The sequence below is a fragment of the Cuculus canorus genome, chromosome 1 (assembly GCF_017976375.1).
Source record: "Cuculus canorus isolate bCucCan1 chromosome 1, bCucCan1.pri, whole genome shotgun sequence".
NCBI lineage: Eukaryota > Metazoa > Chordata > Aves > Cuculiformes > Cuculidae > Cuculus > Cuculus canorus.
The window spans coordinates 27858765-27884358 of NC_071401.1; the positions used below are offsets into that span (position 1 = coordinate 27858765).

The following is a 25594-nucleotide window of genomic DNA, read 5'->3' on the forward strand; positions in this document are numbered from 1 at the left end:
CAGAACACAGCAACAATATTCCAACTCACAGAAAAAGGCCAACTCTTTAATTTGCTTTCTTGTAATTCTGATTCAGAATCAGTTATCACATGAAGTGTTTTATCATTCCACAACCTCCTCCCTCCTGCATCAATTCCAAAAAAAATAGGAAGGAAAGGATAGGAGCATATTTACAGGGCCAATAGCTGCTAAAGTGGTTGGAGTAATTGTGAGCAAAGAAGGAAGAACGCAATATGTGAGCTGGAAATGCTCTGGAAAATTAATCAGCAAGACATAATCCAAGATTTTGAATGACCAAGTGAACAATTCTGGATGAAAAATTAACAAGAGATAACTGAAGTCAAATCTATTGCAACTGCTTAAGAGATGTGAAGGATAATATACATCTAATTTCAATAAGGATCATCTAGAAAATATGAAGTTATTTCACTGTCACAGGACCAGAAAGAAAACAGCAAGGGCATCATGCAAAAGTAGTCTGTAGGCAACAACTCTCCTTGCCAGCCACATCAAGCCCTCTTTCTAGCCCCGCAGCTCCCAGGAGATAAGACCTCAGCTCCCAACACTGCAGTAAACACAGAACCACTCGCTCTAATCAAACTGAACTTTATGGATTGCTTGACAACCAGACCCATTTTTAAACAATAAATACCGATGGGAAGTTGGGTCAAAAGCTTCAGAATGGATGAACAGATGGTCGTAGGGACTTCTTGTATTATTTTATGTAACTCACCAGTATTATGCTGTGCACACATCACAGGAATACAACAGCCTTTCTTTGAGCAGACGAACTAAGAAGCATTCAATTCAAATTGCTTAAGTCATTACCAAAACTTTTAAAATTAACCAAAAAAGATAATTAGTGAAAGGAGGATAGAAAGGATTCATACCAGCCAAATACCAGTGTATTTAATGAATTAGCAAAATGAACTGTTACTATCTCAGTAGCAGCTTTTCAAAAATCAGAGCTGTATCTAGAATTTTAAAAAATGAAAGCCCTACAAGTTTTCCAGAACAGGAAAAACGATCAAACTCATCAAGATACACACCAAAGTGCAAAGAGTGTAGTAAGTGGAATTAATAATATTTTGTATGGTCAAAAGATTAGCTTCAAATTTAAAAGGAAAAAAAAATTTGATAAACTAAATTTTAAATGCACATTCTCCAGAAGTTGTACTTTTGGTTCCTTGTTGTCAAAAAATATCCACATATACATGGACATACACACGAAAGTATGACCTTTCAGTTTATTACTTAAAATACAACTTTGAGGTCACATGATCCACTGACAGTATTTCCATTTTAAGAAATCATCAATTTTGACTTAATGATTCTTCATTTCAAGGTTCATCACTTTCCCAAGTCTCACATCTCTTGAAGTAGTTCCTTCTTTTCCTCAAAATAGGTGTGAAACCACTCAATATGTTCAATCTTCTGTTTAACAGTGAGGTATGGGTTTTTCGACAGCCCACAGATGACTAGTTCCATGAAGTGGCGAATAGGTCCTTGCTTGGGAAAGTTTTCAAGGTGTTTCTCCAGAAAGATATGTTCATGAAATTCAGCATCTTCCTCCATCCCTAGCAGGAGGGAAAAAAAAAAAAAAAAGACAAAATGTTAAATTTCCTGTTGTATCATAATCAAAGTAAAAGAGGATATAGTTTCCAAATTAAATCAGTAAATTTAATGGTTCTGTGCCTTCTAATTCCTTTGCACAGTTCAACCACAGAGAAGTGGAAGAAACTACAGAATTTTAAGACATTAATTTCTCCCTCTACACAAAAAATGTCAGCATATGTCATACTCCCATCTACATATTACTTCCATTTTATGCACTTATTTATGAGAATATCTAACATTTAAACCAACTTTCCAGCTGCTAAGGTCACTGAAAGCTTATGTCACGACAGGTGCAGGGGGAATAATTAAAAAAAACAAATAAATCTTCTTGCTAAAAACCTGTTTATTTAATACATGGACATTTTGATACATCACAGGTACCATCTTTTAGATTGTGGACACTTTCTTAATAAATTCTTTAAGAAAATACTGATTGCCTAAATTCTGCAGAGGATTAAAGAATGCAAGCTAGTCTTGAACAAGCGGGCAATTTCACAATTTCTTGCGATTGCAAGACATGGCTTTAAAATCCTGTTGCTATCAAATGGCAGAGTAAATTGCTTTTCTAACACTTTCTGAATCTGTGAGTGTATGCCGATGTAAAACTGCTGCGTATCTCACCAGCTGCTACTTCTAAGTTATAACCAGCGCAAAAGAGATTGCATTCTGAAACATCCAGGAACACAGGACAAGGAATTATTGGAGATATCTAATCAAACACAGCTCCGGTCTTGTGGTAAATTTTTGTTCTCCAGCCTGTGGATTTCCTTTGCTGCTGCTCATACAGTGATGCTAGTATACACAAGTCAAAGACTTGTAGCACAAATTCCTACGCAGAAAATAAAAGGCTGCTTTTGCAATTCCCAATTCAGAGAGAAAAAAAAAAAGGCAAACTGGATTTGCAATTGACGGATTTTTCTTCAGTTAGAGAGAGAGGTGAAAGTTTTTTATTTGAACCCAGTCTGCTACAGATTTGTAAATTAAATTTGCCACTTCAAGTAGAAGTTTGTTATAGGAGAAAAAAAATACCTGGAAGTGATCATATGCAATGACAAGAATGGGAAGTCTGTGCCATACACATAAGGGTAAATGTTTTCCTGTACTAGCTGGGATAGGGATACGTATAGTATCTGATAACATTATTTGGAGTATTAAAATAGATATTAATGAAGTCCTAGGCTTCCTCCTGTGTCAGAGCTTCTTCCATTTCACAGGAGCATCACTGGGATGAAGTCTACATCCTATTCACAGTACATCCAATTCATTCAAGCACACATTATTTCTTTCCTTTTTTAAACTTTAGGTACTGCAATGCCCAAAGGAGTTGGGAAATACTTCTAGTTTTCCCATAGATTTTACCCAGAAATATGTGTCTATCAATGCCAGCTACATGTCACTTTTATCTCCCTTGTCCTTGAAAAAGAAAGCACATTTCCTTCTCCAGAAGCTCTCTCTGGTTTTCTTTATGTTAAAAGGAAAACAAGGTCATGTCAGCTTCAGAAGGTATAGCTCTGCTGTACTTGGAAACTTAGGTCCACTTACAGAAGCACAGAGATGATCATTTTACCATGGCATCCACACTGACGTTCCCATACCAAGGGAAGGCAGAACCTCACTGTACCTAGATGCTGCTGGTTGCTTTCACGAGCTAACATCTTATCTAGATTTCCACACTTCTGTTGTCACAACAATCCAAGCGAAATAAACCAATGAACCCACTACTGAAAGAATCTGAGTAACACCGACAGTAAAAGTTGGCCTTTTATGCTCTTACTTTGGGAATAGCAGGTACTGGGAAAGATTATGACTAATCAGCAAGTCCTCTAATTTTCATCTCTAACCTGAAAGAAATTAAAACTCTTACAATCTCACAAAAAAAATCAGGTTAAAAGGAACCACTACATCATGTATTTTCAACTTCCACTTGTCAAAGACAGTATATATAGTTTGGGGATGAAGCGTTAAGTCCAAACACTTCAGTTAGACCACATACTTCAGTCCTCAAAGAGTAAAGTGTGCATCACAAAAAGAGACCACAATTGCCCAAAGCATCAGAGGCTGAGACCTCTGCTGGAAACTGATTAGATGAGATATGCTCGCAAGACTCCCCTACTCCCAGCAAGCCATAACTTCTGCTGCATGGGAAAAAATCCTGTTCCCCACCCTCTCTTGCACTGTCCTCAGAAACCTAATTAGAAAGAATATTGAAGGTGGGAGTCTAAAGTAGAAGCAAGAAGTCACTCGCTCTCAATATCCTCTTTCCAACCCCCTATGTACTACAAAACAGAAAGTCTGAGGAATTTCTCTAGCAAAAACACTAACCCTCCTACAAGGGTTGAACAGGACATTTCAAATGCAATGTCAGCCCTTACAGAGAGTTGTACTGACGTGCTCATAGTAAATAAAGAAGATCAAGCATCCCGGTTTAGTGAAAGATGACCCTGCCCATGGCAGGAGGGCTGAACTAGATGGTCTTCAAAGGTCCCTTGTATCCAAAACCATACTACGATTCTAGGATTTTTAGAATGAGATTAATTGTGCCTTTAAAGTAGGTCCCTAAAACAGGCCCAGAACTAGTAGAACAAACCAAATAAAAAATGATTGTGTAACATTTGCCACCTCTCTTGGCAAACCAATCAAATGCTTCTCTGCTGGGAACAGCTTCTCAGCAAAACAGCCAGAACAGGACTTGATGAACTTTTGCCTAAGGAAGTCATCAGGGCAACTGAGGCATTACTTTTCTGAGAATTCCATTAAACCTATCTCTTCTGCCCTAACAGTCCCTGGCCCACTGGAAGCATTTGGTTCTCACAACGAGGTGCTAAAGCAAAGTAGCATCAATAACCTGCACTGTTCCTTTTAACCACTGCATTCCTAAAGATTTGAGTCATCTAGGCATAAATGCACAGAAATCACTTTATGAAGGGACAGAAATCAATGTTTTTCCCAACTTTATGCCACAGCAAGTCACGGAGCAGAACTAAAGCTACTAAAAGTAGAAAAGGCAAGCAGAGAGCAGGAGGAGTAAGAACCATGTTACGCAAGCTGTACTACTGGTTTGCCATCTGGTAAAAGTTAATCAGAGGGCAGAGAGATGAAGAGGAAAAAGGTATTTTTCTGCATAACGGTGACTTTCAGCTGCATCAGAGAAGGGAAAGGACATGCAGGCAGAAGCCGACAACGGAGCAGCAGGGTCGGGGGGAAGACTGCTACTAACCGCTGCAGCAACTGAATGTGTCAAGCCACATTTTCAGATGTTCATGTCAAGGCCAAAGAAGTTCTAATAATCATGATCTTGCCCTGATACCTCAAAGCATAGCACAGCGCCTTGGTAAAGCACTAACAAGAACACTACAGATCCTCTGTACCCTAGTTATAAGGAGTTATATAATGCTAAAATACGTGCTTTCTCAATAGAAAATTTAATTACACTTCTGTTCTTAAAGCCATGTGCTTGTGGCATGAAAGCAAAATCACACATTTCTTGATACAGACCAAGCTGAGGTAATGTCCTATTGATGGAGAAGACTGTCACAAAAATGCACAATTAACAGTGGGAAGGAGAATCATTTTTGCAGAGCCACTGAAATTACAGTATGTTGATATAATTAGAGAAAAGTTCTTTTAACTGTGCTTTGACATACCGCATCTAATTAACAGCCTGTGGCAGGCAGTTGGACAGGACAGAATTTACTGACTTGATATTTCAACCTGAGAGGTGATAGATTTTAGAATGCTCCACTGGAATTTTCCACGTGACTCGTCTTTGTGGACAAATCAATAAAGATTCTTGTTTAAGTATATGTAAAGATTCTTTGTCCATTCGCCACCCCATCCCAGACAGCATGGTTCCGGCCACATTGCTGCAACAGAAAAGCCATTGGCTGCCTAAGACGCCTGGTCCACTTACAGCCCCAGACAGCAGGGTTCCAGCCACATTACAACAACAGAAAAACCATTGGTCGCAGTGGTTTTAAGCCTGCAAAAACATGACTAGAATATACTCGGTTTTTTACATGATGGAACAAATCAGTCCTGGGAGCGGTGATTAAATTCTGTGAAGAAACTGCCAAAATAGGATGAGAATAAACACTAAGAAACAATGAACCACATTATAAAATTTGCAGCTCAGTATAGTACAGATTTTAAAAGACTCCCAGCTTCAGATACTAACCCGTTTTGCTTTCAGTCACCGAATCATTGTAAAGTAGTTCTGTTTGATGTCTTTAAAGTCTTTAAAAAAAAAAAAAAAAAGACCCAAACCACAGCCAAGCTCTCCCTGAAGTTATGAAGTCCCCATTCCTGAAGTGTACACTTGCTTTCTGCAGTTTTATTTCCATTCCTCAACATTCTCTCTTTCTGCTGGCTTAACTTCACACAGAGCTGCTTTTTTACTTTTAATGGTAATAAAAGTAAATACAATGCACAAAGATGTCTAGTTAAGATAGATGCCCGGAGTACGTGAAAATTGTGACTGTTTCTTCTTAGGAAACAGACAGAACATAGTGAACAAACAACTGTTTAACACTCGGCCACTGCAGATATGGAACTGGCAGACTGCCAATTAGGATCCAGTTAGCCGTGTGGTCTGAGAGCCACACCAAAGAATAGAATCAGCATTATAAAACATGCAGCAGTTTTAAGATTCCCTGTCCTCTGCTAGAAGCTTCTTTAAAGAAGGCACATAGTAAAAGGTATTATGTAATAGACTTGAAAGGCCTTTTGGTATTGAAAGTATCAGGGCTGAGTGAGAAACAGAGGGAGTTCTCCCTTTTTTGGCAGCAGTCAGCCTTGAGAGCAGCCAAACCACCTGCAAGACTTCACCTGAAAAGTGCCAGAATGAGTTCATCCGAAGCATCTCTGACTTGGGACAGCTGGAAAGTTTTATTTGTTTACTATCAAATGCATGACTCACAGCTGAAACATTATGTTACAACAGTTAAAGGTCATAACATGCTCTAAATCTAATTCTCAAAAAAGACAGATAATAAAAGTTAACAGTGCACATACCAACTTCATTGTCAATTGGGAACTCCCACAGTATTCCTTCTTTTGTCCACTGGATCATCTCCTCAAAACCATTTCTGGGAGGCTGTGCAGTTATTGCTGCAATTGCCTTTGCAAATTCCAGATCCCAAATTGTTGGTGAAGATACTAAAAGAGAAATTTTGTAAAGATCTGTCAGCATGCCAAAGACTTCTCACAGGCTAAACCAAAGCCCTTTTAATGTCAATCTTTATGCAGACTTGTACTCTCAGCACTACAGTTTTTTTTAACCTTAGATGCCAGCATCACCATGAAACTTCTCTGTTGAAATAAAAGTCGATTAAGTTCTCAAGTGTCTGGTGAAAACATATGCTGAGCTCTTATGGGACAATTTCTTCTTAAGCCTTTAACACAGACCAAGAATTTAGCTTTCCACAATCTTTTTTTTTTTTTTTTTTTTTTTTTTTTTTTTTTTGTCTTTCAGAAATTGTACATACAACAAACTCTGAACTTGACTGGTCCTCTCTGCTAAAGCATCTTGCTTACTACAGAGTCTTCAGGTACTTCACAGTTATACTTCAGGGAGAAAAGCCAATCTACAAACAACAGCAATTCCTTCCCCAACACTCCTAAGTGTTCCAGATTTTGTGTCTCAGGCTTAAGAAATCCCGACTTCCTTTTCTTCTCCCGAAGCCCAACAGTCCCTTTAGGGATGCATCTTTCCTGATGCATTTATTTATTTATTATTTTCAATCAAAGGGTACTCAAAACACAGTGGAGTTACTCTAATGGAGTTCCTGCCCCTCCACCCAGGAGCACTGGTCATGAGACCAGTCTGAACCGCATCACTGAAGTGAAGGGAACAAGCTGTTATTACAGGACGGGGAGGACCCCCCACGAGTGCCTTGGGCTACTGTCTCATGAGCTGGCCCAAGTCATGCTCCCCTTTGTTTTCTTGACTCTCCCAGTTATCAATTCACCCTAAGCTCCTTGGAACAGAGATCCTGATGTCAATTCAGATGTAATAGTCCATTTGAAGTGGATCATGGCAAATCAGCTATCATTTTACTACTCATAAGTATCTGGAAGTAAGATGTCATTTCATCTTTGACTCAGTGGATGAAAATTCACTTGGATTTGAAAAAATCTCTGCCCTCCTAAAGAAAAAAAAAAGGGGGGGTCAAGCAGTATTTTTACATACTGAAGAGTGTTTTCATTTTTTGTGTTAAATCAGAAGATACTTTTTCAAATTATTTCTTACTTAGCAAGAAAGTTTCCAGAACTATATTCCCTAGCTGCCTATTCTGATTTGAGAGCTGGGGACAAGAATAAAATACAGATGAAAGACAACTATGAGAAAACATACCAGAATGAAATTATTGTCCACATCTTAAAGAATACCACCTTCTACTAATGCGTTACCGATAGATCTTCTAATAGAGGACAGCAAAAACCCAGCTGGTCAAGCCTTCAGTAAAGGTGATAAACATCATATTTTCACCTCTGAGAAACAGAAAATACTACTACTATTTTAGGTTAACAGTTATCAATTATTTTTCCAGGATGCTAATTTACTTCCCAGTTAACATTCAAGTTTTCAAAGTAAACATTCAATACATAACACAGAACTTGCTCTTCTGCGATGTATAAATAACGTTTTAACTCATTGTCTCCACTAATATGAGCCAAGAAAGTGAAAGCAAATGAATCAATCACTGCACTGATATTTCCCAAGATTAACACAAACAAATTTTTTGTTATGAGGCTTAGTCAGTGAGCCAAGTAATAAGCTTCCTGGACTAGAATACATTGTAGATTTCCTCGAGGGTACCTGGAATCAAACAAGGAAACACCACATAAAAAGCTAAGCAGATCTCATTTCTTAATAGCTAATAAAAAATCAAATAAATTCCACTTGCTCTCTTACACAAATTGTACACATTCCAGTTTGGGGTTAAAAAAAAAAAAGTGCCTCTCAACTTTTTACCTAGGGTGACCACTATGTGCAACTGCGCCTGCCCTGTGCTCACGTGAAAAAGAAAGGTTAAATTCTCACTATTTTACCTGCGTAAATTTAATTCAATGTCAGTTACTTGAACATCACATTTAATACGATAGCTAAGAACAAATACTACATCATTCACTATGTTTATATGCGTAAAATGAACCAATTTTAAGGAAATCGGCAATTTTAAAAGACAGCAAATTGAATTCCATTCCGATAAGCAACTTTCGTAGTCCACCAGAGATAACTGCATTCAGAAAGCTCACACGAAAATATGCAAACTGACAGTTTAATAAAGAAATTTAGTCAACAAATTAGTTTCTCCCTGTAGTTTCAAGTGAAAAAGGAGAAAACTACTCAGTTAGAATCTGGCAGAAACTAACAGCCTTACTCTTGAAATGGAAACAAATACATACAATTTCCCAAGATATCAGAGAGAGGAATACTATTTCTTCTGCAGGTGCTGGTTTTATACATAGTTCTAATTCACTACACTGGAAAATCAAGTCTTTTTTCCAAAGGACCTCAGAAGAGTTTAGAGAAATCAGCATATTAAAAGTCAGTGCGAACAATGCACAGTTTCATTGTTCAGAAAGAAAAGTGAGAAAGGGAGTTGGGGTGGTTCATCCTGGAGAAGAGAAGGCTCTAGGGAGACCTTATTGTGGCCTTTCAATCCTTAAGGCGGGCCTACAACAATAATGGGGACAGACCTGTTAGCAGGGCCTTTAGCGACAGGACAGGAAGTGATGGTTTTAAACTAAAAGAAGAGAAATTCAGACCAGATAAAAGGAAAACATTTTTTACAATGAGGATGGTGAAACACTAGAAGAGAATGCCCAGCAAGCTGGTAGTTGCTCCATCCCTGGAGATATTCAAGATCAAAGTTAGATGGGTCTCTGAGCAACCTGATCCAGCTGAAGGGATGCCTGCTCACTGTAGGGAGGTCCCTTCCAACCAAAACTATTCTATGGTTCTAAACATATAAGAAGAGCTTTACAGTAGGTACAGCAAGCTGTCATTTCTCCATCACTTACAGGATCTTTCATGCTACATATAGAATACTAAAGAAGAGAAGACCACAAATCAATCAAAAGTATGGTCTCGGCCTTTTTTTACCCTGCTTCTGCTTAGGTGCTCATAGAGCACGCTTGTTTCCCTGGAATTGCAGCCTTGTGTTTCTTCATCATAAAAAGAACGCAGCAGGTTTGCAACTTGACCAAATAAGCTATTGGAGCCAAAACACCCATTCTCAAGGCTGGTTTTATACTCGCAGAAATAAGACTGGCCTTAGTGACAAAAAGCCAGTTTTACCCTTCAAGTTCAGCTGCAGATTGTCCTGATTAGTACAGAAAACACTAATCTATAACACTGCACAGAAGTTTTGCTTAATAAAAATCAGAGTTACATTAAAGGATTCTTTTTTTTTAATAGGTCTGAAAAGGGAAAGTTAACAGGTCATAAGTCTCCTTCACAGAAGTGAACCTCTTGATATTCTAAAAATTCAGAACTTGGCTTTACTAGGGTTTTCATTATCGAATTTCCGCTAACCTGTTTCCAGTGCAGTTTCTGTTTCTTTAGAAGCCTTAGTGAATATATTAAGTCTCTTTGCTCCTTTGAGACTCCTATAAACAAAAAAGAAAAACAATATTTAGTATTTCACAACACTTCACAACATTGGCAGATAACAAATTCAAAAGCACAAAATATTCTCATGAACTAGCAAATCTCTGGAGGAAAAAAAAATGAGATAGTGACTCGCACTAAATCCTCAGGCTTTTAACTAGAGAAAGTGTTCCCGACTTTATTATTTGTCTGTAACAGAGCTTCCCAAAACATTTCCATGTGAAAGAATGAGCACAAATCAAACATAATATTTGCAATAATTTTTTTACAGAAATATTTAGGAAACTGAACAAAGCTAAACAATATCAAACCACAATTTTAAAGCTGCAACTAAAAAGTTAATCTGGTCATTCGGAGTTTTTCCTTGTAAAAATATTGCACAATTCAGGAAGAGAAAAGGCAACAGCTAAATCAAGCAATTCCTGCCTTATGGCATAAATAGCCTTTTTGGAAGAGTATACAGTCACCTTCCCTGCCATAGGCCAAACACTAAAAGTATATCTGTATGTTATACTTTAAACAGCATCACCTTGCTGCTCTCTTCTGAATATAAAAATGTATCACACTAAACATCTATTTTGAATCATATGTATCTTTAGCATAAGCCTATAACAAAAAAAACAACGCACAACCAAAATTAATTTTCCCATAAATGGAAACAAAGAAAAACCAATGCCTTTACTGTATAACTCAATGAACCTTAGAACAAATTATGCTTTTAATTATTCAATCTTAGCGGTTTCAACCAAAATCCTTAGTTCCTACCTTATTTTATTACATAGTCACCATTACCCTGGAAATACTTGCCCTTCCAGACCTTAAGATTTCACTTCTGGATTTACTACAGATATCTGATGGCCACAACTACTTCTGCAAACCTGCTGTTGTCATATTACATTTTACTGATGTAACTACCTTGGATCTAATTCAGCACAGAGCAATCTGATTACAGGGCCTTAAAAGAATGTTGATCTAGGATTATATTTCCCCGTGTGTAACTCCCAATACCATTGGCCAATGATACAAGCAATAAATTGGAGGAATATTTATTTTAAAATTACTATTTCAAATTACTATAAAGCAACATCACTCATTTCATTGAAACCTACAAACTCCGTTTAAACTTAAGATATTCTTCCTAACCCATGCTTTTAACACTATCAACAGAAAAGTATAGCCGCCAGATTTTCAGGGATGCGGAAGGAAACTCGGGACTGAAACTAGAGACAGTTTGCTCATTACAGGGATTTTAAAAAAGCTATTTTAAGGTATTGTTCCTTAAGCTATATACCAAGTACAGTTTCACCACACAGTTAGACAGCTTCTCAGATAACATAAATTTAATAAATGTTCTCAAACATAAGTGAAATTATTTTGCAGTACATTAATAAATTAAGTTTAGCAAAGATATAAACAATATACACTGTGCAAGCATATAATACCTCCAGTATTAGTTTATACTTCTAGATATCATTTCTATTCTTCCTAACTTTGAAAAACTTTTGAACCAGCACCTTAAGTATTTCCCACAGTTAGTCAAGAATCACAGCCTAGTAACAAAATTACATTCATGTGACAACCAACTGTCTGATAATGATCCCCAGATTAAAAATATCTATGCAGTGATTCCGCAACTGATAATTAAGTCAGTTCCCTTACTTCTCAATTTGGCAGCTTACAGCTAAATGAAGATCCCAGGACAGAGATGTTTAAGTTAGGAGGGCTTGGTCTAGAATCTTGTTCCAGTCCTTCCCTTCAACCTCTATTTCAAGAAGCCCCTCCTGCACTTTCTACAAGCTCTGCATCAGGAAAAGAAAATACTGCCTGCTGGCCTTACCGTGTTGAAGAGGCCCAAGACCCATACCTCCCTAACACATTTTAATGGTTTGGTAGCTCAAGAACAAGGAAGTTACTCAGAAACATGTCAGCAAGCATGCAAAGTTCTGCTAATGACGGGCTACAATCAGCTTTATTGCATGGTCTGTGTGGCTCAATGCATATGTTCCAATTTCTTCCTTACAGGGCACCACAATTCTCTGTTTATGATAAACTGAAACAGCCTTCTTGGTCAAAGAGAGCTGAATACTGCAAGTCTACTCACTCAAATTTACACTTTTTTTTCCCTTTAGTTATCCAGTCTGTCTTCCACATTATCCACACAAACACAAATGACTCCTCCAATTTCCAGTCCCTAATCCCAAGAAAAGGGGATTCATTTGCAAATTAAATTAATGATTAGAGAAGTTAACCTTTCTAAAACAGAAACTGCTAGAGAAAGGAAATACCAAGAAGGAATGTGAAGATGAGCTGCCATGGGAAAAATCAAAATACCACAGGCAAGAAAGCATAGCTTACAAGACTTTTTTTAAAAAAAAAAGGCATTCCTTAATTCATTAAGAAATAAACTGGTCACATAAGCCAGCAGCAAGATAAATTAAAGGAACACCCAAAAATCATCATGTTAATTATGAAGTCCATTCCATAATATCACAGACAATGATTCTATGATTCAAATCCAGAAATCAATTACAGAATGATTATCAGTTGCAACAAGGAGGTAAAAAAATAAAAAATAAACCCCCAATTTTAAAATCTCTTTAAAACTCCAACGAAATAGATGAAACTAATCTAAATAAGGAATATTTATCAAAATTATGATTTTGATAAATAGATTAGATAAAAGTAAGCCTTCAAAGCCTCCATTTCTCAAGAAGTTGAGAAAGTGAAATAAAACTGCGTTAGCCATAAGTGAGAGTAATTTAAACTAGTTAAAACAAACACAATTACATTTCAGCACCAAGTATTTTTAATTACCTAAAAGTTAATGTTAAAAGTGTGTGCATTACTTGATTAGCTGGTTAACATTAACTAAAGTGTTCTCACAGAAGTTTATTCCAATCCTAACAGCACTTTTCTTGAAAAATACTTAACTAATTTCTTTGAGCTCTGAAGTATCATACATGAGTATGTACAACAATTTAAAATATTATCCATTAGTAATTTTTTTGCACAGTCCTTCTACTGGAAAGGGACAAGAAAATTACCCTCTGGAGTCAAAAGACTGAGGCGACAGTCTTCCACGCCTGAGCATTTGACCATCTTCATCCAACTTCAAGGAAATGCGATTGGATATCCTCACACCTCTCTGAGCTTGCAACTGCCTTTTAGCTGCCATTTCTGAAATAACATTCCTGAAATTAGAAATATGAATGTAAAAACTCAATGAATTGACAAAGCAAGGAATTTTGTCACATGTACTAACCAGACACTCTATTCTCAATTGGTTTGATAGGTTTCTACAAGACAGAATTCTAGATTACTCACAAAACTGCACCCATTTCTAGCTTATCAAACATTCAAGTCTTACTTTTTAAACCACCTCAGTTGTTGCATTCTATATGGATTAAATGAAAAGTGTCATTTTAGCCTACTGAATCTACAATGAATGCTTTCTTTGGAATTATTTAGTTTCCAACTAAAAGAAGTTTCATATACCTGCATACCAGTATTCACAGAGCATGTTTGGTATGTTTTGCTTAGGAAAATGAAGAATTTCCCTGGAAACAAAGAATACGCTGAAACAGGGAGGTAAAAATCACCACTTTTTGGGCAAGAATCAACACTGCCCAGCGACAGGACCTTGCAGCTGCAGACCAAAAGGAAGCCTGCCTTCACACATCAGTTGATATGGGTCAATCATGCCTCCCTAATAAGTAGGTCACCTTTCCTGATCTACTGCAATCTGTTGCATTGCGTAACCATATTATGGCATTAGCAGACCACATCTTCCTTTGTAATTCTGTAGCCAAAATCATACACCAAGAGCAAATGCTCTGATCTCTTCCGGCGCAATCTGCAGTTCATTCTAAACACAAAGGGCAAAATACACCACCTTTCCACCTCTGCTTATTAGTCCCCTTAACTGGTAGGTCTGTTGGTTGGTGAAGACCAAGCTAATAATTCTTCCCTGCAGCTACAATCCCCTTCTAACCACTTCCAGTAACATGCAGTCATTCAAAATTGCAATGCTCAAGTTTTAAGATAAAAACATGGTCTAAAAAAAAAAAAAATAAAACAACCCCCAAAATAGGCCAAGTCAAAAATCCATTTTATGAAAATCTGAATGAAGTTCAAACTATGGTTTTGGTAGGTTAAGTCAAAAGAGATTTTTTATCAACAAGAAATACTTCTGAAAAATTGTAAAAGCTAATTGCCACAGCAATACAGTGGGATTTTCTCTTTGGTCTTAGGTGTGATTTCAAATGGCAGAAAGGAATAGCATATCACTTCAAGCGCTTACTCTGAAAAAAAAGGCATCTGAAAACAAGTTCTAAATCATTTCATTTTAATCTTAAGAGAAAAAGCAGTCTGAGATTGCCTAGAAATTACTCAATAAAGTGCCTACTGGCATTAGTGAGCCAGTGTTGGGCAAGAGGCTTGACACACTTGCGAGGGTCAAGGGGACATAATTCCTAAGGTCAGCCACACATGGCCCAGCCCAGCTGCTTGGCTTGGCTGTGACCTGCAAGGCTGGAGCGTTCCCATGCTACAGTGCGATCAGGCTTCCTTAGAGCTCTTCTCACAGCCAAACTTCATTTATTTGTGGTTTTGCACAGCAGGTCTGGACAGACCACACTACCAAGCTATCAGAACATACAGCTGATGGTCTCATATTCTCACCAGGAGATCCTAACTGTCACCCCATCATTGGTATAAGAACACTTATGGCAGCAACATCCTTCACTTCATCATTAAAAATGCCCCTGTATTATCTAAAAATAAAACTACTAAGATGCTTTTAGCATCTTTGGTAATGAAAACCATCAGGTTACAAAATCATATTCCAACCCATATGTACCTACACTGGTTAAGATATTATATAGTATTACCTCACGTCACAACATAAGCTTAAAAATTAAGCTCCTAGATACCTTTGCCACCCACAAATGAGAAGATTTTGTAACCAGCACAGACTTTCCATCCTTCCTGATCACCAATCAATAATTATGACACTAAAAACGGAGGCCCAAGGAGCTTTGGATATATTTTAGCCTAAGCTCTGAATTACTTTATTTCTTCTTCACTCAAACCAGGAGGTGAAACTTCAACTTGGCCACTGTTTCTATTTTGGTATAGTGCTGTTGTAATTTCCATTGAGTGAAACTTCATCCCACGCTAAGAAAAATAAATTTCTGTATCCTTAATATTTTCCCTTCCTAGTGAACACACTGTCCTCCCGCCGTCTACAAAACAAGGTGATGAGATGACTGCATACAACAGTGACCTCTGGAGGCCATACCACAAACCTGGAAAAAAAAAAAACCTAGCGAGAACCCAGAGATGTGGACAGCATACAATTTATTTCATACCCTCACAAATCTCAATAGTAGCATTCCAATTTTTTTTTGCAGCTGAGCATTATATAGCCCTACTGCTTGTTAAGGCATTTAATTTGTTAATAGTTTTAAATAATAGAGGAACATACATAATAGCTTTGAAAATGTGTTGACATATTAAAAGCAAAAAATAGAGTCCAACTGCCCACGATCTCTCATTGTCAAAAAAAAAAAAATCAACACAAAATAATCACATATGAATAAAAGTAATTGCTTTCTAATATATTAAAAGCATTTCAGTGCCTTCTGCCGTTTTTTTAAAATCAACAGTTTTAACACTGATCAGAAAGTGGAAAGCATCAAATTAATCTCAAAGTCTAACTGTGAAAGGTTACTATTAATCAAGCTTTCAGTCATGAAAATCAGCAGGAGTTGCTGGCCTTTCTAGAAAACTCATCCATTGGTAGTTTCAAACAGTTACCTAACTATGAAGGAAGAAAACTGAACTTCTACCGTTTATCTTCATGAATGACATAGATCAACTGCACCCTCAGCAAGTTTGCAGATGACACCAAGCTGAGTGGTGCAGCTGACACACCTGAGGGATCAGGTGCCATGAAGAGGGACCTGAACAAACCTGAGAAGTGGGCCTGGAGGAACCTCATGAGGTTCAACAAAGCCGAGTTCAAGGTTCTGCGCCTAGGCCAGGGCAATCCCTGTTATCAATAGAGGCTGGGGGATGAACGGACTGACAGCAGCCCTGCAGAGAAGGACTTTGGGGGTACTGGTGGATGAGAAGCTCAAAATGAGCCAACAACATGCACTCGCAGTCCAGAAAGCCAAGTGTACCCTGGGCTGCATCAAAATCAAGTGTTACCAGCAGGCCAAGGGAGGTAATTCTGCACGGGAAAGACACACCTGTTAGAGCAAGTCCAGAGGAGCGCCACCAAAATGATCAGAGGGATGGAACAGCTCCCCTGTGAAGAGAGGCTGAGAGAGTTGGTGGTGTTCATCTTGGTGAAGAGCAGGCTCCAGGGAGACTTTGCTATGGCCTTTCAATACTTAAAGGGGGATTGTAAGAAAGATGGGTACAAACTTTTCAGTAGGACCTTCTGTGATAGGACAAGGAGTGATGGTTTTAAACTAAAAGAGGGGAGATTGAGACTAGATACAATGAAGAAATTTTTTTACAATGAGGGTGGTGAAACACAGGTACTGGTTGCGCAGAGAAGTGGTAGATGCCCCATCCTTGGAAACATTCACAGCCAGGTTAGATATGGCTCTCAGTAACCTGATCCAATTGAAGATGCCCCTGCTCACTGCAGGGCAGTTGGACTAGATGACCTCTTAAGATCCCTTCCAACCCAAATTATTCTACAATTCTATGATTCTTTTAAGCATATAATAAACAACATCAACATACACTCCCAGGGACAAGTAAGTTAGCTCACAAAGCTGCCACAGGGAGTAGAACTTGCCAACTCAATTGAGAGCAAGCCAGTTATGACAGAGCAAGCCAGCCATGACATTCCAAGCCAACCAAAAATCCTGAGTTTGGTTGAGGAAAATACATTTTCCTAACTATAGTGATTCATCCACAAGCACGTTCTAAAACATTGTAACAGCACATCTTAACCAGTCAACCAACCACATTGCAGCACTATATAGTTGCAGGGACTTCAGCTTTTAAATTTCTGAAGAATTTAAACTCTCTTTTAGGGGAAAAAAAAGCCTTTTTGCTTAAGACTAAAACTTCCTCAGATGTCTGCCTCCTTCCAGAGCAGCTACAGCCAGGTAAGCACTTCAGGGAAAGTGCAACAGGTGGTGAGGAGAGTGAGCCCTTGTTGCCAGTAGGCAGACCAACTACATTTAGTGAAGAGTATATATATCTCTAGAAACAGGTTCAGCCCATATGAGGTTAGCCACAGCATGTATTAGCTCCATCTGAATCTGTATGGTACTCCAACATCTGAACAGGAACTGAAGTAGGTTCCAGTTACATTGGTCACCCACAACCAACACCATTATTAAGACATTTGTGTGTTCTGCTCTTCTAAAAACCTCACTGAGAGAGACAGAACAACCTCACTGGTAATTAATAGTTTAATGAACATACTCTTTATATAAAATATTCCTTATTTATTCTCCTTACATTAGTGTCTCTCAGTTTTTTGGTGATACTGCACACAAAACCAAACAAAAACACAGACACACATTGATTTTACATAAAACAGCCAGACCTCTAACCTTTAAAGGTATTCATTTTGGCTCTACCATACTTCCTCCTCAAATAGCACACACTTCACATGTTTGGAGAGAATTTCATTCTGCTCTCCACAACCCCCGTTAGCACTCTTGGTAGACAGAATCATAAACACAGGCTAAAAGAGAAACTTGCACAGTTTCTCCCCCTTACCTTCACAATCTCTGAGGAACATAAATTTTGTCTAACAAAGTTATTCACCAAGTGCTGTGCTTCCCAATATATTTGCAACCATCTAACTTGATCTATTTGCAAGTGTCTGTCACGTTCTTTCTTAGTTTGCAGTCACATAAAGGGGAGACACCAGCCACAAACATCATTAGTTTCTTGGCTACTGTTTGCAGTTCATTGATTAAAAATACAAAAATCCCTTTACTTACCTCTAAAGCAACCTACAAATAACAATTCATGGGTCAAAGTTAAACCCTGGTTTGGGACGAATTCATTTTCCCAGAGCAAATTAAAATTGAGATAAGCAGCTTGCAGTTGGCAATGCAAACCATCATAATAAAAGGTTTCACATTTCTATTTTGCTGAAGATTCAACTTTCTGTTTATGTCAGTGTTTCACCTAGATTTAATACCTTACTTTCTGAGTAGTTACCTGAACACTAGACAGAAAAAAAAAAAAGGGAATGAAAAGATCTGTCTTTAGCCATCATCTAAAAAAGCAGTACGCACAACTGTTTCAGTTTCCAAACAAATGTTTCCCATCTGTTTGAAAGCCGCACTGGAAACGGAGTTAAGCCAAGAGATGAGTTTCTTGGGTTGACTGGAAAGTTTTGAGAGGAAGGGTGGGGCTATAAACAGCACTGCTCTAGTTCAGTTCTGCAGAGCTGTCATGAAAATTCACCAGTCCAGACAGAACGTCTGAAACATTTACAAATCCATCCATTGTGCAAGAACCTCGGAAGCTTGGGGGAAAAAAAAAAAAAAACAAAACAACCACAAAAAAATGTTATTTTGCTAGCCTGTCCAAGAAAGTAATGATTCTGGGCAGGAAAACAATTCCATTTCTGCAAAACCATTTTGGAATGAGGATAGCAAAATTTAGGGAGTTTGGTAAAACCAGACCAACGAAGCTCCCATTATTCATTAGTTTCAAGTACAACCTATCCAAATGCATCTTTGAGGGCCATCTTTCCAACACTCAACCCAGTCGCCATAAAATTAACATTGCAGAAATCAGAATTTTTAATATTTCTAGAATAACATTGAATATACAAACCGTAAGTTAACAGTTCCCCCCTTTTTCTGTTTATCTGTGGTTTCTTCATGTCGCCTTAGTTGTGCAAGTAGTTCTGATTCTGTCTGTTTCTTGTCAAGTGGTAGGGAAGATGCAACTGCAGCAACTGCCTCCACCAGTTCTGGATTTAAAGGTTTGCCTCTGTAAGAGACACAACAGATAAGGAAATATGAAAAAATAAAAGCCTTAGTATACTTAAATTGACATTTCTGTACTGTCATTTTATATCTTAATAACTCAGAAGTTACAGCTACACATTACCCCAAATGACGGTGCAGGTGGCTGGAGGGAAGGCTAGATTTGCCCAATGTGGCATTAATTATCAGCTGCTAAATGACACTGACAAACTGTTGTACTCGAGTGGCCAAAGATCACAGGCAGCACAGACCCAGCACAGACCTCCAAGATTATAAATGAGATGTGGTGGGGAGCCATCAGTGAGTCCCGACAATCACAATGTCACTTTTAATTTTGGGGTTGGCTTTTTTTCTTTTCCATTTTCCTCAGCTTTAGTGTATTTTTACCTGAATGATATTTCCCCCTTCCCATAGGCAGCTGTTAGTGCTACCTTTCAAGAGCCTCAATGCAGAAAAAGTAACATATCATAGAAAGCACACAATGTCTTTTATTCAGATTCTCCCCGTGACTTACTGCAATCTACATGCACACCACATTCCCTTACGAGACTCTTTTACATACTTGGAAATGGCTTTCGATGCTCTATTTTGTTCTAGACAGTGTGTGTATGGGGGGGGGAAACAATTTGTAAAAACGGAGAAAACAGGCTAAGAAATGTTTGTTATACTTTACCGCTGGGTATCTTCTGTAGCTTTCTGAAGCATAGTACCTTCACTCTCCAGGCCTTTAAGCTTGTTTGTGGCTTGCTTTTTGATCTCACGTGTTTTTAACTCTTGGAGTTTCTTCCTGTAGGTCACTTCTACTTTCATATTACCAATAATGTCTAATAACTTCTGCTTTGGTGTTTCTGCCATGCCCTCCCGATTCTTTGATGCCACTTCAGTGGTGCTGTCTTTGGAAGCAGCAGATTCATCTTTCTCAGCAGAAAGCACGCTGCTTGTGCTGAAGAGTTTCTGTATTCTGCTGGATGATATACAAAGATTTAAAAAAATACATACATAAAAAGGCAGAAGGTACCAACAGGACCCAAGGCTAAATTTTGTAAGCCTACAAATAACCCATCAGTCACAACTCTCTAGACCTAACTGAATGCAAAATGAGTATGTTAAGTACATGACCAACACCGACCTTTTGACTTTTTGAGAAGGGCCAGGACATTATTTAAAACTCTTGATTATTTATGGTTTCTTCATCACAAGATACAACTAAATAACTTCATATCCTCCACAAATAAATTGGGTTTAACCTAAGAACTTCTTAAGTATCCCTGCATTAGGTGGCAGCCAGAGTTTGAATCTACCGGTACTTGGTACTTAAATTTAATTTTACTAGTATTACAAAAAACTCACTGTAACTTAAAATGAAGCAATGGGATCACTTCTAGCCATGTGAGAAAAAGCCACTGCACATACATTTAGCTTCATATTGGCTTACACTTGTGGGACTACTATGGATCACATTCACCTACCTTATGCCCTGCAATACAGCAGCCAAGCATTTGTGCAGCTTTATGAGGAAATGGTTCCTGTTGCAAGATAACCCAGTAACAAACAAAAAAGTTATTTTCATTATTTTTCCATCTCGAACAGCTCCTAGTTGACCACATCACTGCAAAAGCTAAAACTGGCACAGTGCAGACAAGAATGTGAAGGAAGCTGCTTAGGATACTGCTGCAACACAGAAAACTGCATTCTCTGGAAAAACTACCATAGAATTCAAAGAACTGTTCTCTTTAATGCTCTACAATGAAAAGTTCAAATTCTTAAACTCATAACTATGTTTCTGTTTTAAAACCACCTTCAAGTTACCAAAATAAAAGAAAAAAATACAATTAAATATTTATTTTGAATCAAAATAAACCTCTTCAACGCATCTGAAAGAATTTTTAAATATTTTCCCCTCTCACACCCACCTCTCTTCGGCTAAACAAGAAAATATTGCTACTATCAGCAAGCATACACTATTACTTCAGTCACCCTACACTTAATCAATTTCTGGCATTAAACTGTCAGCGTTAAACTCTTAATTTCAATGTTGCAAAGTAACAGGAATATTTAAGGAAAGCTTCAGAAACACATTAATGAGAAGATGGTAGGAGTCCTGCTGTTTTACATACAGCTACTCTCCACAGACTTTTTCAAACACGTTTTTCATTAATTCAGGCTGCACATCCACTAAAACCATATATCCATTCAGAGACCTTTGCCTACAGCGTCAGAAAACACAGCAAGATGGCAAGACAGTAGTAAATTGCAATTTGCGTTACTGTATTTCATCTACCATTAGGTTTGTCTTCTGCTCAGAAGCCTAGAAAGCAAACGCAGCTGCAAAAAGAAACCAAGCTGCTTTATGTATGAGACTATTACAGAATCAGAGCTTGTTCAAAAATATCGAGGAGCTCTGAAATTGCTTTGGGCACCTATCTGTGCCAACAGGCAGCATCACTCTGCTGATACACACGCTATCAAATCGTGTTCAGGGCACACATACCCATCACAGAATCACTGAGGTTGGAAAAGACCTTTAACATCAAGTATAACTATAAACCTGACACTGTCAAGTCCACCACTAAACCATGTCCCTAAACACCACATCTACACATCTTTTAAGTACCTCATCCCTGAGGATTCCACCACTTCCCAGGGAAGCCTGCTGTAATGCTTCACAACCCTTTCAATTAAGCAATATTTCCTAATATCCAATCTAAACCTCCCCAGGCACAACTTGAGACCATTTTCTCTTGTCCTATCACTTCTTACTCGGCAGAAGAGACCAGCATCCACCTCACTACAACCTCCTTTCAGTAAGCTGTAATAAGGTCTCACCTCAGCCTCCTTTTCTCCAGGCTAAACAGCCTCAGTTCTCTAAGCTGCTCCTCATTAGACTCGTTCTCCATTTGTTGCCCTTCTCTGGACACACTCCAGCACCTCAATGTCTTTCTTGCAGCAAGGGGTCCAAAAGTGAACACAGTATTTGAGGCGCGGTCTCACCAATGAAGAGTACAGAAGGAGAATCACTTTCCTGCTCCTGCTGGCCACAAAATCTCTGATACAGGCCAAGATGCTGTCGGCATCCTAGGCCATGTGCCCACACTGCTGCCTCTCGTTCAGCCCAGCTGCCGACCCACACGTTCCAAGATGAGAAGGATGCCTCATCCCTGGAGGTGTTCAATGCCAGGTTGGATAGACCTTGGGCAGCCTGATCTAATGGGAGGTGTCCCTGCCCATGGCAAGGGAGTTGGAACTGGATGATCTTTAAGGTCCCTTCCAACCTAAACTATTCTATAAGAAGGACGCCGAAGAAAGCGACACGAGAAGCAGAACCCCAGACCTACACACACACACACATACACACACGCCTCAGCCCCCGGTGCCGGCAGCCCGCCAGGACAGACGGACTCCGAGGACACCGGGCCCCGCCGTGCTCACCACAAGGAGCCGCTACAACACGAGGCTCCCGCAACCCGCGGCGCCGAACGGAAGTGGCTCCCCCTGAGCAGCCCCGAGGACGCAGCGCACGCCCCGCCGCCCTCCCTCTCCCCCGGAGCCTGTGAGGTACCTGCGAGGCCGCCCCGCCGCCTCCCCGCCGCTTGCCGCCCCGGCCAAGAGGCGCCCGCCCAGGCGGCAGGAGCCACCCAGGGCCCACATGGCTCCCGTGGTCCCGTCCCCCGCGCTGCCGGCCGGAAACAGCGGCTGCGCCCAGCGTTCCGCCCGCCCCGCGTTCCGCTCGCCCCACGGTGTCGGGTAGGGCCAGGCTGGTGCAGCCTTTAAGGAGGTGAAGCGCTTCATACTTGCAGAAAGCCGTGTACTCACAAGGTTTGGGGCACAGAGCACAGAGGGCTGGAGCAGCTCTGCTGTGAGAACATCATGAGGTTCCACGAGGCCAAGTGCAAGGTCCTGCACCTGGGTCGGGGCAATCCCCGATTTCAGTACAGGGTAGGGGATGATGCGATTGAGAGCAGCCCTGCAGAGAAGGACTTGGGGGTGCTGGTTGATGAGAAGCTCGACATGAGCCGGCAATGTGCACTCGCAGCCCAGAAGGCCAACTGTATCCTGGGCTGCATCAAAAGAAGTGTGGCGAGCAGGGCGAGGGAAGTAATTCTGCCTCTCTATTCCTCTCTTGTGAGACCTCATCTGGAATACTGTGTCCAGGTCTGGAGTCCTCAATGCAAGAAGCATATGGAGCTGTTGGAACAGGTCTAGAGGAAGGCTACAAAGATGATCGGAGAGCTGGAACACCTTCCCTAGGAAGACAGGCTGAGAGAGTTGGGGTTGTTCAGCCTGGAGAAGAGAAGGCTCAGAGGAGCTCTTATAGCGACCTTCCAGTACCTGAAAGGGGCTACAAGAAAGCTGGAGAGGGACAGTTCGCAAAGGCTTGTAGAGGTAGGACGAGGGACAATGGGTATAAACTGGAGAGGGGCAGATTTAGGCTAAACATAAGGAAGAACTTCTTCACAATGAAGGTGGTAAGGCACTGGCCCAGGTTGCCCGGGGAAGTGGTTGATGCTCCCTCTAGAAGTGTTCAGGGCCAGGATGGATGATGGGGCCTTGGGCAGTCTGGTCTGGTGGGAGGTGTCCCTGCCCATGGCAGGGGTTCTGGAACTGTATAATCTTTAAGGTCCCTTCCAACTCAAACCATTCTATGATTCTACGATTTTGTGGAGGAAACAAAAATACCTGTGTTTATTGAGTTTATGTGTCTACTCAGATGGTTTTCATTATTTCTCACTAAATTGGCTCTGTGTTAGAGACACCAGTTTTGTCCCAGTGGGAGAATGGGTCATCCATGCCAGCCTTCTAAGCCTTACGTATACATTTGTTAATATTTGAGAAATAGATGTAATAGATTCCATGGGTTTAAGTTCCAAAACTAGACTCTTTCTTTACAACTTGTCAGCAGTAAAGATGAGGACAAACCAAACAGGTAGCAGCATCCAGAACTCTGGTGCCATGGCATCGGAAGAATTGGAAAAGGCAAAATGGCTTTCAGGGAGCAAATGGTTTGTCTGTGGTTGGCTGGAGATGGTGGGCCCAGAACACAGGCTTGAACTGCTGGGATCTTGCAAAATGGAAAGGAATGCACACTGCAAGGAAAGCCTTTCCTCCTCTGCTTTAGACAAGTTTCCATGACATCCCCCTTCCAGCTTTTCAGCTTGCACAAGTTAACCATCCCACGAGTGCCAAAATACTCTGCTAAAGACGGGTTGTGCCCCTCCCAGGACACATAAGGCCATCATGTCCCAAAGCCAATCACCCCAACCCTTCGGCTCCAGAAAGCACTTCCATGTTTCTGCAAGGCACTTGCAAGCCAAGTTCTCTATGTGTGTCCCCTCTCTGTCCTGCCTAAATCCGTTGAGGGGAAATGTGAAGTTAAGCCTCAAACAAATTGTCCATTAGTACCTCCACGCCACCGTGGTGCAGGGACAAAAAGTACAGCTTGGCTTAGCAGACATGGGTGCAGGAAGCAGAAATAGCCATGTGGTGGCAATATGCTCATTTTGTGGCTATAAAACCTCCCAGGAAACATTTCAATTACTCCTGCCATGTCCAACTTTTCTGCAGGATCCAAGCAAGAGCAGACCAGACCTGGTAGTCTGCCTGAGAAACGTGGTTGTGAAGAAGAATCCTAAAATGAAAGGTCTGGTTTCAGTCAGCAAGTGGCAACGGCAGGCAGCATGTGGTTTAATGGCACAATAGTTGCAAGGTTCATCACATTAGCCGTTGGATGTATTTCACCAACTGGATTTTTCAACAGCACTGCAGTCCTGCTAAAAAAAATAAAGTCACACAGGTCAAAATTCTTTGGACTAAACAGTAACCTTTAAGTATTTCAGATTATCTGAGATGCCAAACTAACTCACAATCACCAAATGGTTACCATAGAGTCAGCAATTATTTCTACATTAAAGCAATGAAGCAATTTACAATTTGATGTGTTTCTAAAAGCACTTATAACCTAGCCTGCTCGTCCTTAATAATTGCCATATTTTGAAGAATAGTCCCAAACCATTTAAAATGAATGTTTCAACAACATGTAGAACAACATGTAGAAATATCAGCCATATCTGAAGCCTACAATTGAGTAAAAGTGACAGGAAAAAAAAAAAGTACATTTCACTTTCTGATATTTATAATTCATTTTCCTTGGTCTAGGCTTTTTATTTTGGGGAAAAGACTGTGGATCTAAGCTCAAATATGTATGTCTGCATATCTCAATGCACGTAAACACATGTGCAGCTCAGCAGGGATTGCAGGTGAATAGCACTTCCCAGAAACACTGCCTGGTCTGGCGTAATATCTCGAGTATTTCTAATCACTGATATACATTCTAGATAATACTCATTTACCTTTCCACAGGCTGTACAGTGACCTACTGCTTTCA

At 39.8% G+C, this 25594-nt stretch overlaps 1 protein-coding gene across 2 annotated transcripts; it reads right to left on the reverse strand.

Moving 5' to 3' along the window:
- Window positions 1-103: 103 nt before the first annotated feature.
- MRPS31 (mitochondrial ribosomal protein S31) lies at window positions 104-22887 on the reverse strand. 2 transcript variants are annotated; one of them, XM_054050764.1, is made up of 7 exons: window positions 22772-22887; window positions 19886-20173; window positions 19058-19216; window positions 13276-13422; window positions 10157-10230; window positions 6628-6771; window positions 104-1577 (listed from the first exon to the last, which is right to left on the reverse strand). In XM_054050764.1, exons 1-7 carry the CDS (start codon window positions 22858-22860, stop codon window positions 1366-1368), a joined length of 1113 nt encoding a protein of 370 aa, XP_053906739.1. In that variant the 5' UTR covers window positions 22861-22887; the 3' UTR covers window positions 104-1365. The 2 variants fall into 2 exon arrangements, with proteins under 2 accessions (XP_053906739.1, XP_053906733.1); XM_054050758.1 differs by having other exon boundaries at window positions 105-1577; window positions 19886-20176.
- Window positions 22888-25594: the final 2707 nt, after the last annotated feature.